We start from the raw sequence: 15858 nt of genomic DNA on the forward strand, positions 1-15858 counted from the left end.
CACACGGATCTCTGCAGAGAGACAGATGTAGCCGAGGACACACAGAGAACTGCAGAAACAGTGAGGCTGGAAACATGGAGACAAATAAGATCTCTCCAAAGTGCCAAAGCCTTTAATGCCTACAGGCACTTCTGCAGTGCCCCAGATTGCCAGGCACGCCAAGAATTCCAGGCTGTCCTACTCAGCACAGAGCAGAGCAGCTGAGCAGCGGCTCCCTGGCTGACCCACCCATGCACCATGTGTGCCCTGTGACCCTGACAGATGCCTCGGCCTTGCATCCTTGGGAGATTTAGCTGGGCTGCTCCCAGGAGCCTGGCAGGAATCACGGGCTGCCTTCAGCACCCCCGAGGGAATGAGCTGGCTGCACAGCCCCGGGGCTCTGCGGAGGCTCAGCCCAGCAGCTCCAGCTCTCTGTCGAGTACAATTAGAAGCACTTGTTTCACCTCCGCTCCTCATTCCCCTAGCTGGTCTGTTAGCCCAGCTAAACCAAATGAGGATATCCACATTGGAACAAAGGATATGAACACACCACAGCCATCAATACTACTTCAGGCAGTAACCACATCCCCTGCAGAAAGTCAGAAGGACCCTCCTGTGCTCATCACCAGCCACCACTTGTATTATACTCCTGGAGCATCACACGTGGCCCTTGCATGCGCCCTTACAGCACGTAGCAACATTTAAGACAGTAAAACATCAAAAAATATCCTCTCTCTCTCCCTCCTCAAATGTTTCTGCTGTGCCAAAGTGTCAATTATTCCACAAGCAAAAGGCTAATACAAACCTGACCCTGCAGACAGCAAACAGCCTCATTAAACCCAATACGATGATTTATAGTGGCTGAGCACAGATTACTTCATTCCAGACAGGAAGAAAACACAGGCTTTTTGGTGGAAAGGACTGGCTTGGTTTGCTGGAAGTGCTCTAACTCCTCTTTTTAGAGACTATTTCCTCTCCTACTGCTGGATCCTTTCCTGTCCATTACTGCTGACAATGACATGGCTGTAACTCTACACCTTTCAACACATTTTCAATTGAAAAGCCACCGGCATTTGTTTGCAAATAAAGAAGTTAAAATAAAATTATACCCTGAAGTCAGGAGGGGAAGGATAGTTCTGCAAGGTGAAATCCTCTCCCTTCTAGGTTAAGTCCTACGCTATCCTGTTCTCCTCCTTCTCCCCTACTAGTTCATCAAGACCACAGACAATCAATCCTCAGAAAATGAGAAAAAGAGAATTTGCTGCCATTAACTCAGTCCTATCAGCTTCATGATTTTCCAGGAAGAAACTTGAAGTAAACTCCTTTAAAACCTTTTACCTTTGGGATTTCACAACATTTTTAGTTAGAGAAAAAACAAAAAGACGTCCAAGGGATTCTACTCTTTCCCTATAAAGTGAGGAAACTGTTTTCTCTGTTAAAAAGTTCCCTTTTCAAGGGAAAATCATTCTTTTTATGCCTCCCAAGCACAAAGAATAACCCAGGCAAATGTTCACTTCCTGCCTTAAGAGCACCCTGACACTTGGTACAAATTCTGCTGGATTTCCCACTTGGCTTCTCCAGCTGCCTCCACATTTCCACGCTCATGACTGCAGCGCTGATAGGCAAGCACTGCCAAACTCTATTCACAGAGGAAAGCAAAGCAAACAGCTCTGGTGCTTCCCAGCCATTATGCAGGGCACAGCAACCAGGACTTTGGGGGAAGTGGAAGCGCGTGCCAGCAGCACGCAGCAACGTTCACTCCCCAACTGGAACAGAGGATTTCTCTAAAAAGTCACCTCCACCTCGATTAAGCCTACCCGTGTTTCAGTCAATTTTAGGATGAAGTACTGGGCAAACCAAAGGCACCCTGGGTCTCTGCCCTCCTCCATACAAACACCAAAGCAAAGGCACCCTTCGTCCCCAGCAGTCCAAGTCTCTTACCTTCCACTTCTTCTTCATCACATACATGTTTAAGGAAGGAAGCCCCTCTATCCAGTACTGCCTCGTCCTCCATCCTATAGTAATAGAAAAGAAAAAAGGAATGCTCAGACTTCTCCTGGAGCGAGCTGTTTGAACCAGCCCAAGTCCTGGGCAGGTTAACTTGCAAGCTGTTGTTCATGTTCCTGTGGGCACTCCGGTCCTCCCTTCCAATGCCTGCTGTTCCTTCATAGAGCTCCTTTCACATGGCGTTCGCTTTAAGCTGGCCTCACGTAGCTCCGATTCTGACCTTGACAGGACATCAGTGGTGACAGGTGTGAACAAGGTAATCCCAGCTACAAGTCTTTGGGGGCTTTCCTGTTTCTTGTGTCTGGTTTTTGCCCCCCCTCCTCTTTTCTCCAAAAGGTACAGCCACACAGGCAGGCTTGGGGCTGTCTATGCAAGAGCCAAGAGTTGGTGGGATGGCAGTTTGCCTCTGATGCTGCCCCAGTGGCGCAGGGAGGGGAGCAGGCACACCCCCCAGGGCCACAGGCTCCAAGCACAGCCCCTAATAGCAGCAGCACAGCACGCTTGTCTGCTGGGAGCCCGGCTTTGTGTCACATGCTGGCCTTACAGAAATCTGACATATGAGGATTATCCCAAGACCGAGCTACAGTAAGTCAGATCATCACAGCAGTCATTTATGTGTGTCACCCATTCATTCATCCATTTGGGGAAGGGTTTTAGTGGTTGCCCTCCTTCCCCTCCCCTTTTCTCTCCACCTCTGATCTGCCTCTGTGGACAGCAGAGACTCCTAATTCCACGCTTGTGCCATCGCCGTGCTTCCGCAGAGCTGCCCACAACTCCTGCTGCTGTGGCTCTCCCACAAAACTAGACCCTGCCTGTGTTCCAAGGGTATATCTGCAAATCCACTCTTGACAAGCAAATGCAAAAATAATAAAATAATAATAAACAAAATTGGAACTGTGTTAAATAATCTCCTTAGAGGCTAAGTACACATTTGCTGCTCACTACTGGGCAGTCGCCATGGGAGCTTTCCATCCTAATACAGCTGAGACCAAGCTGGTCACTTGTTTTCATACCAAAAATCAGTCATAAAACAACACCTTTTCCTTATATTCCCTCAGGGGAATAGGGACAAACTCAGTTCAGAGTCAGGCAAGGCCTTCAAAACTTTTTCCCATCCATATTGCTTCCATTCAAGATCCTCTGAGAGCTGTAGCAGCAAACACCTGCAGATTATCTTAATGGAATATTCAAATTCAGGAGGGTATAAATACTGAACAGATGAATACCAAGAGTCCAGAATGCCTTAGGGTGTCTACCTTGCATGCCCAATGCCTGGCTACCTAACTAGAAAATAAAAAATAAGACTCAGCCACAAAAGGAAGAACTAGAGTCCCAATTCACAAAAGCAGTACCTCAGTAGCCACTCTCCCACCTCTGCCAAGTTTTCCTCCACCGCTTTAGCCAGCTCCTCCTTCACACAGGCTGTTTCTGACTGAACTCCAGGAGCCAGAGGATTTGAAGCAGAAATTTCCCTGAGCTAGGAAAGGTGCCATTCCCCAAGCAGCTGCTGCTGGGTGCAAAGGGGTGGGACGTGCTCCCTGCCAGCACAGCACACCAAGCCAGCACTCAGGCACACACCAGCCTCCCCTGAAAGCTCCAGCTCTTCATTAAATTATTTAAGGCTATTTACATGTCTTTTCTAACGCAACAGAACATATCCCGTGGATACCCTTGCCTGTTTGCAATGATTGTAAAGGAACAACCCCATATTTTTTAAATTATTTTTTTCTACAAAGCAGCACAGTAGCTCCTTGCTAGAAACTCAACTGGAAACATCTGGAATAGATGAGACTGGATTTGCAGACCAAACACAAACTACAGGAGTAGTTTATTCCTCTGTAAATCTGTACTTATCCTGACATTCAGCATATTACCTGGGCACCCACACACGTGCAGGTGTGTAACACACCTGTGTGTCCCACAGCTCTGCCTAAACCATGTCCCAAGGCCAGCTCCTCCAGCCTAGGCAGCATCAGCCCAGCCATGCAGCAACTGAGAAAGAGCAACGTGGTGGAGCAGAGAAAGGCAAAGGAAGGGAGCAATTTCCACTGCATGCAAGGGATACAGCGCTGAGGATTCACCAGTTATCATCTCCCTGGCAAATGTCTCCTCATCCTTCTCATGACAGCAGAGCATCATCCCAAGCTTCACTACAGCAGTGGGAATGGCCCCCACCTTCCCAGGAACATCACTGTGCCAGCCTGGAATGGGTTTATGATATTTAACAGCCACGCTTTTTTAGCTCCAGAGGGCTAGAAAACTGCTCAGCAAGGTTGATGCTTTCCCTGAAACATGTATCCAAAGGAGCTGGGGGGTTTAAAGGGCCAGGAATAGAGCTTGGGTCGCCTTGGCACAGCGCCCTGGCTCTAATCCACCGGAGTTTAGTGATTAGACTCCAAGCACCACCTCCCTTGACTTGGTCTTTTCTGCCCTTCTCAGATTATCACAGGATTTCTGTGGGCCAAAAACTAGCAAGAAAACATCCTTTATCAATTTGCATGGGGAAATTATTTCAGCCTCCTGGAATTTTTCAAATACCATCAAATGGGAGTTGCAGAAATTAAAAAGAAAAAAAAATAGTGATGTGGAACAAGAAGTAAAGGTTCCCTTGAATCTTCAGGGGAAAAGTGGCAGACTCCTATTGGTGAAGCACTGCAGCAAGACCACTATCCCATGGAAGACACACATGAACTGGAGAGAAGAAAGCATGGAAAAAATTTTAGGACCTCTGAAAAGAAATGTGCCTTCAGTTAAGCCTGGTTTACCAACTCCTTGTTGGAAGGTAAAGGGATTTTCAGGCATTTCTTGTCTAGATCCACATCCTCGTGACTGCTGCTGCAACATTTTGGAAACAAACCAAAAAAAAAAAAAAGATTAAAAAATATTGGGCTTCTATTTTCAGGGTCTGACAGAATATGCTCCAGTGAAAAAACACGAACTGCTTGAGTAACTGGCCTCTCTGGCCCGATGATTAGATCAGTGCCAAACATTTTTAGAAATGATGTTATGTGTCAATAGCATTTGAACAAGACTCACACACGGCCAGCAGCAACTCTGCTCTGCCTGCAAAGCGCCGGCAGATTCACCTCACAGAAATATTCTGCCCAGTCACTCAGCAAGAACAAGACCAATTTAGTACTAGCAGGGATCCTGGACTTGCTAATGGCTGTGCTCATCTGCCAGCATCTGTTCTGCTCATCACAACAAGAATTCTTCCCGCGGGTCTCTGGCTGCAGCACCAAACACTCTCACTGCATCTCCCAGGCAGCGCAAAGCAGCGCGTAACCTCGGAGTTAGCGCTCCCCGCGCTCCTCCCGGCAGCGGCCGGCCGCCAGCTCCCCCGGGAGATGGAGTGCTGCCACCGCCCGGCTGCTCAGCTCCACAGCTGCCAGACTCGGAAGGCTGAGGGCAGGAAAGAGGGAAAGTGGTGTTTGGCGTAAATAAAAAGGACTGATGTGGCAACACGAGATGTTGCACGGAGTCACAACTCCGGAGTGAATCAATGCCTGACAGAGCTGGGGAGCCAGAGGGGAGAGTTACTGCTCACTGATAAGCTTTTACGATTCTGCCCATTTCCAACGGCTTTTGCAATCAGGAAGAAACCCCAGCAAACTCTGAACTGCACAAGGAAAAAGAAACGGAGCTAGTTCCGTAACTGGAGCAGTGTAACACAGAGCCGTGAGAAAGTCACATTAGAGAGCAGCCCAGCGAGCCGGGGCGTGGAGGGGGTCAAGGGCTAAGGGAGGAGGGAGAGCTCCAGGTCCCAGAGCAGCAGCGGGGGCAGCAGGGCTCCCGGCGGATCGGTGGGAGCTGCCAGCTCACAGGGGGCCTGCCCAGCACAGCACCCGCTGTGCCACAGCTCTGCCAGGCAGGTGTGGGGAAGCTCTCCACTCTCCCGGGAAAGGCAAGGGAAGAAAGACCTTCCTGAGCGTGCAGAGTCAACCATCCTGTCTGCTTCACCAAGCACAGCACCAGTGACCTGTCAAGACTGTTTTCCTCAGAAAACTACCGCAATCAAAGTGGAGTGGGAAGGCATGGATTGGGACGCTGTGGGAGAAAAGACAAACCCAAGCGGACAGTGCACAGGGCATCGTGGGCTGAGCTGTTTAGCAGGTCCCAAATCCCACAGGGTTTACCCCCAGATCTACCACATACTGCTCCCCCACACCACATAACCCCAAACACAAAAGGAGAGATCTACTCTGGTAGGAAACATCCACAGCCCCACACTGCTCCCCTTAGGTGTAACCAACGCTACTTGTGACAACCAGCATCATGGAACCTTCAACCACAGATGGATCAGCCAGACCTGAAGGCTCCCACAGAGAGGACCTGGACCCGAGCAGAGAGAAGAGCCACCAGAGGCTTCCCTGCCAGTGACACCCAGTGCCGTCACCAAGCCACCCAGGTTAGATGCCAAGTGCAGGAATGAGTCAGCAAGCCAAACAGCCTGCTTCTGTCAGCTGGCTGGGGGGAGACAGAGATAACATTATTCCTTCTCTCTGCAACCTGTGAAGCATTCAGACACTGCAATTGTAGTGGCCAAGTAAACAGGAAACCAGGAAGGAGACCAGGTCCCAGCTGATGCTCTCACAGCCCATACGCAAATGCGTGAATAAACAGACCCAATGTGACCGATTCCTTTTAAGGGCCCCGATGTGTTCTGGTTTTCTCACATACCTGCATATGGGCTCTATCACACAGAAAAAAAGAGCTTCTGCCTATACTCAGCACAGCCTGGTTGATGCACTTTTGGAACATGTTGCCAAATTTATCCTGGATGCATTTTCCCCTGTCAGCTCTAAAACAGCATTTATTTACAAGCTTTCTCAGCAAAAGGCTGTACTCAGCCAGAGCAAAGCAGGACAGAACCCTCTGCTTTGCACACAAAGACCTTGCACCCTAATATTCATAAACCAAATAAATTCCCAATTAAGTAATCTCATTAGCTGAAATGTTTCCCTCTATGGAGGTGTCCTCAGGGATTGAAATTAAGTCCCGTGACAGGATTTAAATAGGAGTCTCAGTTCTTGACTAAAATCTTGTTTTCAAAAACTCTTACAGACTGGAACGTCAGGAACTCTAAATGTTTTATCTCAGCTCACAGGTGAAGTCTGTGAGAGCACCTTCCTGAAACCAAGATAAGAACCATTTGAATTCATGATGGCAAAATAAGTTCCATCACCTGGATTTCAATTTTGATCTTTGACAATTTCGGAAGAACTCTTGAAGCTGGCTATGTTCCAAAAATGAAATAGCTACTAGAAAAGGCAATTAGGAGTGAATGAAGTTACAGCTTTCTTCTGCACAAGCAATAAAGTAACACTATCAAAACATAGGGAAATACAAGGGGAACACTGTCACTGAATGCAGAGCAGGTGTAACAGTTGAAGCCTTTGCTTCATTGTGATTACACGACTTACCATAAAATGACATGACTATAAAAACTGATGAAGTCAGCTGCCTCTTCAGCTGGGGACTCTGCAAGACCAAGGCTGCCTTGCACTCCAGCTTCATTTGAGAACTGCAGGATCTCAGTGCAAGCCCCTCTCCAGGACAGGGTGAGCCTCTGCTGCCGAACACCTGGCTCCTGACATATCCCACATCCATCTGCTGTATTTCATGGAGCTACAGCCAGGAAAAGGTACAGAGACGCCCTGTAAGGAATTTGAGCTTGCTCTTTGGCAGGAGCTTTGGGGGACGGAATCAAATGAGATGAATCCACAGGAAGAAGTGATTCTGGACTGCAAATATTATGAATGTATCTGTTTGAGGATAACATAAACCAGACATTTTTGTAGCTTTGTTTTCTGGAAATAGAAATCACCAAAAAAAGCCTTCTCTAGAGGCAGAGTGACATCAGGTTTTAAACCCAAAAGTAGCAGTGGATTTTTCCTAAAATTATTATTTCAAGCCAGCCTGTGGCATCTGAACTATTTTTGGCTATTTATTACCGTGACAATGTCATGTCCTGCAATATTTTTGTTGCAGTTTTATGCCTGAGAGGTAACTTCTTACTTGCCTGTGCATCTATTTGAAACCAATGCTGGTTTGTACAGTAGCTGCTCCTTGTTCCAGGCTCCTATAAGAGCTCTTTTTGAGGAAGCTGTGACTAAGTGTGCTGTGTCACACACAGGAGCAGGTATCATGGGCTAAGAAGCAGAGCAACATTTCAAGTGTGTATTTTACGTCAGCTCAGCACATAGCTTTCAAAGTGCAGGAGGTCTGGATACACCTGTAGAGAAACCTGGACAAAGAAACAGCAACTGCAGGAAACTTCCAGCATCTGCTGCATATTGCTCACCGGGAACCTCCAAAAGCAAGGCATGGGAAGCCTGATCCTGAGGCAAATTCCCAGCTATAAATGAGGATATTAAAGTGGGCAGCCTGGTCCTGTGTCTAAAAGCAAAGTGTTATCTGGGCTGGGCGGTGCTGGGTTTAAGTCCATTTCCCACTGAGCAAAGGAACAGGCAGTGTGTACAATGAGGGGTGGGGCAGCACACACTGGCACCACTCACCCAGGGCTGCTTTTCTCCAGGGAAATCAACCCAGCACACTCAATCCTGGCTTCCCAGCAAGCACCTAGCTCCTGCACTTGTCCTCTCCTGTGACTGCTTTGGGGGAAAAAGTTCTCCATAGCAATCACACCACACAAAAGCTGTGAGACCAGCCCATAGCTTAATCTCTGTAATTACAGTCTGAAGCTTTTCCCTTCCCTCAGGCTTCAGACTGTCAAGTGCACAACTCCTGGAGCTGCATATTGTCCCACCAACCACTTCCAAGATGCTGAAGCCTCTCTAAAAGCATCACAAATCTCTGGACCACTGATGGTAACATGGGTACAGAGAATGTGCTGGCTTCCTGCTGCAAGGAGGACAGGCAAGACCTGATCCAGCACAATCCAGACCTGAGCTCTGACTAGCAGAGGCAGAAAGCCTGGTTGTATAAAGCATTTTGGACACGTCTGAAGCAGCCAAGGGAGCTAATGCACTCTCAGCACTTCCCAGAGTGCAGGCACAGCGTTTCTGATCCAGTTCTTGGCATTCTGAAGCGATACGTGGATTCACAATATGCTGGTTTCAAAAACAGAATCCAGCATCAAGGATATTTTTAACATGGATCATTTTGGGAATCTGCTTAACCACTCACACGGTGTTACACAAGCAGGAGCTCCTCAAAGTGCACTTAGCCCAAATTATGCAAACTTTACCTGGTTACTAGATGATGGTCTCTGTAAAACTGTAATTCTTCCACCTTGGAGCAGTTGCTCCAAAGTACGAAGGGATGTGATACCACTCGAGTTCACCTCCAAAGGAGTGTGGACAGAGCACGCAGCTGTAAAACTTAAACAGAAGGGCAAAGCCATCCAAACCAAATGTCAGCGCACACACAAGACTCAGGCAGAAGAAAGGACTCCAAAAATATTAGACAAGGAAAAAAAACAGTGGGCTTTGGACCTCATCCTCACTTGAGAGCCAACTGCTCATCCAGAAGACTTTATAGTGACCATTCCCAGGGGTGATAAGACAAAATCTCTGCTGAGGAAGGTCACTGGCATTGGTCCTGGTGCATGCATCAAATCCTAATTCAATAATACTCACTCAAAACCAATGTAGACCTGAGAGCCAGAAACACAAACAGCCAGATTTCAAACTAAATGCCCTTCTTGCCTTCACTGGCTGCACTGGGAAGAAAAAAAAATAAAAAACAAAAAAACAACCTAAACCCAAAGAAAAAGAAAAACAAACCAAAACACAAAAAAACCCCACAAAACCACCCCAAAAACACAAGCCAATGGAAGCTTACTGAAGATAAAGAAATGTTTCCTGACAGAAGAGAAGAGAGGGAAGTGAACTGCAAAACCAAGTTATTTTATAACTTGAGACTGAACTGAAAAAAGGAATTTCACCACTTCCACCAATTTAAGGTCCAGTCAGAAGAGAGTCAGTCACAACCCAGAGCAGCACAGACCCATTCTGTCTCCCAAGAGTGCCAAGTGCTCAAGAAAACACTGATTACACCAGCACAAGCCACAGAACAGGAGGATATAAGTCCCTCACAAGCGATACCCACAAGGATCACAAGCAGAAACACAACTGCAAGTGACAATTTCCTTCCACATGGCCAGAGATGGTGCTCCTGCTCCTGGAAGAGCATCTGCTGTTGGGTCAACCATATGTGTGGTGCCTGGCTATCACTAACCAGTGACATTACATATTATACCTACATGCAGGAAAACTTCCCCTCCTCCAAATTTCACATGGTACCAGAGGGGGAGGTTGGTAGGAAACAGCTGTTCCAGAGCACCAGCAGCCACTGGGATATGACACAGTCTGGGGGAACCTCACTGTCATGGCCACTAGCCCACAGAGAGCTCATCCACACAGCCACACACTTGAGAGTGCCTGCAGAGACAGCAAAGGGGGATTTTGTACACTTCTAAGGGAATAGGTCACCGGAGCATGGAGCACAGGATCACCTTGGGGTGCCCCTTGGCCCTGGGTGCACGCAGCCCGCGAAGCAGGGCGTCGTGCTGACCCGCCCGGCACCTGAGCTGGGGCGCGTGATGGCAGCGAGGAGCAGGCAGCCTGTTATCCCTACACCCAGCCCTGCAGACCAATTAGTGATTAATAAGAGCCTGGCCCAGAGCAGGCAGGGCACATGATCACGTTCTCATGGCGTTAGTCAGCAGCGCAGCGACACGGGCTCCTTCAGCAGGACACCAGCTCCAGCAGCACGAACATGATGCAGCATAAAAGCACACTGCTATGAGCAGACACTGCATGATCCTGCATAAGGCAATCCATTTAGCAATGTTCAACCCCTCACCAGCAAAATGTGTTTGCTTCTGGACTGGCATTTTGCTCCATGGGACAGTCAGGTTCTTAATTTGGTTCTCAGTGCCCTAAAGCTGGGTTAACTGTATCCTCCAACCACGGCCAAGAGCGCAGAACCCAACTGCTGAGCAGGCAACTCCCAAGTTTTAACAAGACCGTCCTCTACGTGACATCCATTTAAGGGCAGCTCAAAATAGACTTATTCATATCAGCCTAAAACAAGACTCTGAAGAAAACAACAACCCGAGAGCTGAAAAGTCATCTCTTGCCAGAAAGTACCCACAGCTACTTCTTCTGAACTCCCTTCTTGTGACCCATCAATGGTGCCTGGAAGAAAAACTTGTGGGACAGAACTGGTAGGAGCACAGCGATGCTGATAAGCAGCGCTGCTGCAGGACGTCCTGTGGCTTCCAAAGTAACCTAACCATCAGTATAAAGGCTACTGAGCTTGGACAAAAAACCAAGCAGACTTCTGCAAGGGAAGAGAAAATGAGACTTCAGCATCAGTCTTTCTTTCAGGGTCTGGGAAACTTCATCTGCCCCAAGGATGGACTATGAAAAAAATCCTTCTCTGGACAGATAAAATCTCAAAAATTAAGATCACTTGCATCATCCTTTACCAAAGGAAGGCTGCTCAGCCTCCTCTACTGCCACTTACACAAGTTTGTCACTGCAATGAGCTGCTCTCCCTGCATGGCAGCTGGCTCCTTCTGACTCTATATCATTAGTCCATAAACATGAACTTCCCAGGCATTCCTCAAATGTTCTCTTCAGATTTCCCACATGCCTGTACAATTCAGCCCTTTACCCATTAGGGTTTCAAGCAATAGTATTTTCACATGAGCAAGTGCTATAAAAAATATTTTATAGGTCCCACATTCTCTTTCCTCTTCCTCCAGAACTCTGTATAAAGCAAGAGTTGCTACTTCTGTTTTAGGAACTACAAACTCAAAGGCATCCTCAAGAACCACAGCGGATGTAACATTCTGCGCTGCTCTGCCTAGGGTACAGCTCATTTTCTTCTCAGTATCTAGTAGGGGGCTACGGTTTGGGTTTGTGCTGGAAACACACAATTCACAAATGGGAATTGACCAATGTTATAGTTCCTGCCGTGGGAGCAAGCAAGTAGTGGTGCAGCTGGGGTTAAATCAGGACACTCCTTTTTGGTGTCCAGTACAGGGCACAAAGGGTTCAAAATAATGGCAGATTTGACTGGAATGTGCTAGGTGGAATTCACAGCTGTCATAGCTGTATGGATACTGATCAGCAGGCTCCTGCCCTGCCATGGGCACGCTTGCCTGGCTGCATGGGGTGCCTAGAGGTCGTCAGGGGCAGCTTTTGCTTTCGGTGCTCCCCGTGGTGCTTATCAGGCTGCTCTGCTGGGCCTGGCAATGCTCTGATAACAGCAGTGACGACGATGTGCTCGGGCTGGCGGGGCCCAGCTCAGGGCTACTCTGCTGCTGTCCTGGAGAGGCTGCAGCTCCAGTGGGAGCTTGGGCCAACAGGCTGTGACCTGTGGTGACACCCCAAAGGATAACTCCAGGCTGGAGAAGGTACATCTCAAAGGATCTGGCCAGGCCCATGCTGCAGCGGGTACACCTCGAAGCATCAGTGGCTGTGCATGAGGACATGCAGCTCGTGTCGATCACCCTCTATCTGCTTTCATCCTCTTTTCCACATGCATCTGTCTAAAACACTGCAGGAAGTCATTCTTTCAGAAAAGCCTCTTTCTGTAACAGGCCTGAAATAGTTTGCTTTGGTAATAGATATTCATAAAAGCACAAGCAGCTTTTCCACTCCTTTTTTAAGCTGTCAGGGCCACCACGGCTGAACCCAGACATGGTCATCAGTCACACATTTCTTGGAGACACCTGTTAACAAAGAAGGGCTTTATGCCCAGCACCTAATTGCAACATGGCTGTTTAAAGGTAAACGGGAAATGGGCTACAGTAATATTAAATCCCAGTTATCTGCATCCATTATCTTGCATTTTTTTATTGCTAAGCCGAATGACTGGTCTGGGAAGAGAGCCAGAAAAGTTGGGCTGATACCACAGATCAAGACTTCATAGATATTTCTGAGAATTACAAGGGTCGCATCCAGAACTGAACAGACTGCTGCACAAAAACCCACAGGTACCTCCACTGAATCACAAGTCAAGCCTTTCCAGGAAAACAGAGCTGTTGGCAACCCAAGGCATTACTAGACCAGGAATACTTAATGCAAAGGTGTCCTACTCACCACTTAGAATTAAAAAGGCAGAAACAGGTTCAAGAAGCGTTGTCCCATTCATAGAAAAGTTATTACAGAAACTTTTAGAGTTCACAGGAATCTCTACACTCCCACATTTCTGAAGATTCAGGGGACATCCAGGTTACTTGCTGGGAGACACATTGAGCTTACATTGTTTTTTCAATGCTTTTTAACAAATTAGGTTGCATAGCTAATGTTCAGTGAACTCGGCTCTTTTAGCTTGATCTTTAATTCAAGTAATTATTTTAAAAGGGAAACACCATCTCCCTTTACTCAGTCTCTGGAGAGGATTCTGACACTGGAACACACAGTTGGGGTTTTTTCACAGGGCTGTTTTTCAGCATATTTCCCTTTCAACAAAATTTATACACTGTATTCCTGGCAAAGGGAAGAGAACTGTGATCCAAGCAAAACTTGGGAAATATAGAGGTCTTCCTTCTGCAGCAACTCCTGCCATTGCACTGTTTTGTTCGCAGGTCCAGAGTGTCCATCCCAGGTTAAATTACAGCACAAGGATGGCAGTTACATGCCCACTCCTTCAAGTTCTACTGCAAACAGGAGCAAGCCACAAGGCTGAGCACTGAGAGCACCCTGCCTGGAGCTCTGTGCCCCAGCAGCCAAGCAAGGGCGCCTGGGCTTGCCTTGCCAATGAAGCACAGGCCTAAGCCCAGGCTCAAGCCCAGGCTTGCTCACATTCCCTCCATGCTAGCAGGCTCTCAGGCTCAACTTCAGAGCCCTGCCGAGATGGCAACACAGAGCCCAGAGACCCAAAGGTAGCAAGGTGCCTCGTACAATCCAGAACCCTGCAGAGTCCCATGGCTGGAACTGCACACCTGCCTCATCAGGCACAGTGCAAAAGCTCTTCCCCAGTCATGGGAAAGCCCAATGGACACAGAAGGCCTTCTCCAAGCCTGTATGACACGGGAGCTGTACATCATGGGAGACAGCCTGCCTTTGCTTCTAAAGCCCAGCTTAGGTATAAAAATTGATCATTGATCAGTGATTAAAAGGGAGAAACATACTCCTTTATCCCAAGTGAGAAGCACTCACAGAGTTACAGGGAATCATTGCATCTATCACATTCTGGTAGAAGCAGTTCTTGCTCTTGGGCAGCAAAAATCTCCTTTCCATGCACATTCCAGTGATATGCCAATAACATGACAGAGATACAAATGCACTCTGAAATGGAGAGCATTTCAATATCCATTCAAGGTATCTTTTCCAAAAGTTCACTGATTTCATCCGACAGGTGAATTGGAACTGAAAAGATAAGCTAGGCAGGTGGACAAATGACAGCTCTAAGTCCATTCCAACTCTACCCTAAATCAATACTCTATTCTACAGCTTCTCTCTAACATCACCCTCCAAGTGCCTACCAAAGATGCACTCAAGACTTTGCACTGGTCTTTCACTGATTTCCAGCCCCACCCTGCAAGCAGCTCATGGCTGCAATCCAGACTTTGTCCCTGCACCGCTCTGGCCCCACTTGATGAATTCTCCCCACACACTGTCCTATCTCAGCACACATTTCTTCCACTCATGCCAGTGGAACTACTCACGCAGGACTCACCCCAGCACAGCACTTCAGCATGGTCTCAAAGGCCACTAAGTTGAATTGCCTCAAGGCCGGAAGTCACCTGCACTGAAGTATTTTGTGGGACTAAGGCAACAGCTCCACATTTCCAACCATTCTCACTGCACTGATAGAGGTGTTACTGCACTGACACTGCATCATCAGCACTACTGCTCCCACGAAACCCCACACTGACACATCTACTGGGACAGTACTGCTCAAACCCCGCCACTGCTCACCTAAGAGATCATAAGATGTCAAACAATGGATGTGGAACACTCCCATGGCACCACAGGCTGGCTTGCTGTGCCATGGAGGCTCTGGAACGGAGCTTTGCTGGGGACACAAGAGAACAAAGCCCCATCTATTTTCCCCTGGGGATGATTGTTCCTGCCCAGAAGAACACACAGGCAGCTCTGTTAAGCAGGGCTGCTGGTCTTGAGCCGTGCTCTGTGTCTGCTGAATGCACAAAGTGTCACCCAGGGAAGCAAGCTCAGACTAGACAAATTTAACAAGAATTTAGGTAACATCCGCTTCAAGATGACCGCAATTACTAACTCTGAGACCTCGGCAAAATGTGCACATCCAATTCCTGTGTGTAAGAAATACACTTCAATTCCAGTGCAATAGACAGGTTTGATGTGCTCAAATGCCACTTTTCATTGAGCTAGTGAGCAACTATTGCCCAGCTTCATTCTTATCAACCTCATATTTAGCAGCCTTGATGAAAAGACCTTTACGCTTACGTCGAAGGGCTGACAATGTGTCTGAAGTGTTATACAGACACTACAGGTACAATAAAAGCAATTAACTTTTGCAACCTTCTGTTCAAGGTTAAGAGTTTAAATGAGCTCAGTAAACATTCAAGATGTGATTAAAATGAAGTAAAAACTTATTAAAAAAACTTAGGAGGAAAACACCATAATCTTCAAGTTGCACACACCATTGAAAAAGAGACACAAGTGCTGTTTCTGCACCTACTGTACAAAATAGAGAAAACTGAAAAATTTTAGTAAAGATGAGTAGTTGGCACACAAGACTTCAGTTGTCATCTTTGCCATCACATTACACATCTGCACTGTCATCAAAATCAAAGCGTTTGCATGTTTCACTCAGAAAAAGTAGCAGAAAAAGACAGAACACACCACAGGAATAACTCCTATGTGAAAAAAGCCAAGTTTTTGGACATGCAAATCCACCAGGACTTCT

The 15858-nt window shown here is 47.4% G+C and overlaps 1 protein-coding gene across 3 annotated transcripts in view; it reads right to left on the reverse strand.

Annotated features, from left to right (window-relative positions):
* The window catches only part of SLC4A4 (solute carrier family 4 member 4), a 148292-nt gene that overhangs the window by 97026 nt on the left and 35408 nt on the right, over nucleotides 1-15858 (reverse strand). For all 3 annotated transcript variants that reach the window (XM_030947296.1, XM_030947294.1, XM_030947295.1), the window contains one exon: nucleotides 1921-1994. In XM_030947296.1, coding sequence (XP_030803156.1) covers nucleotides 1921-1994 — 74 coding nt within the window. The remainder of the gene's footprint in view (nucleotides 1-1920; nucleotides 1995-15858) is intronic.

This window comes from Camarhynchus parvulus, chromosome 4, assembly GCF_901933205.1.
Source record: "Camarhynchus parvulus chromosome 4, STF_HiC, whole genome shotgun sequence".
Classification (NCBI taxonomy): Eukaryota; Metazoa; Chordata; class Aves; order Passeriformes; family Thraupidae; genus Camarhynchus; species Camarhynchus parvulus.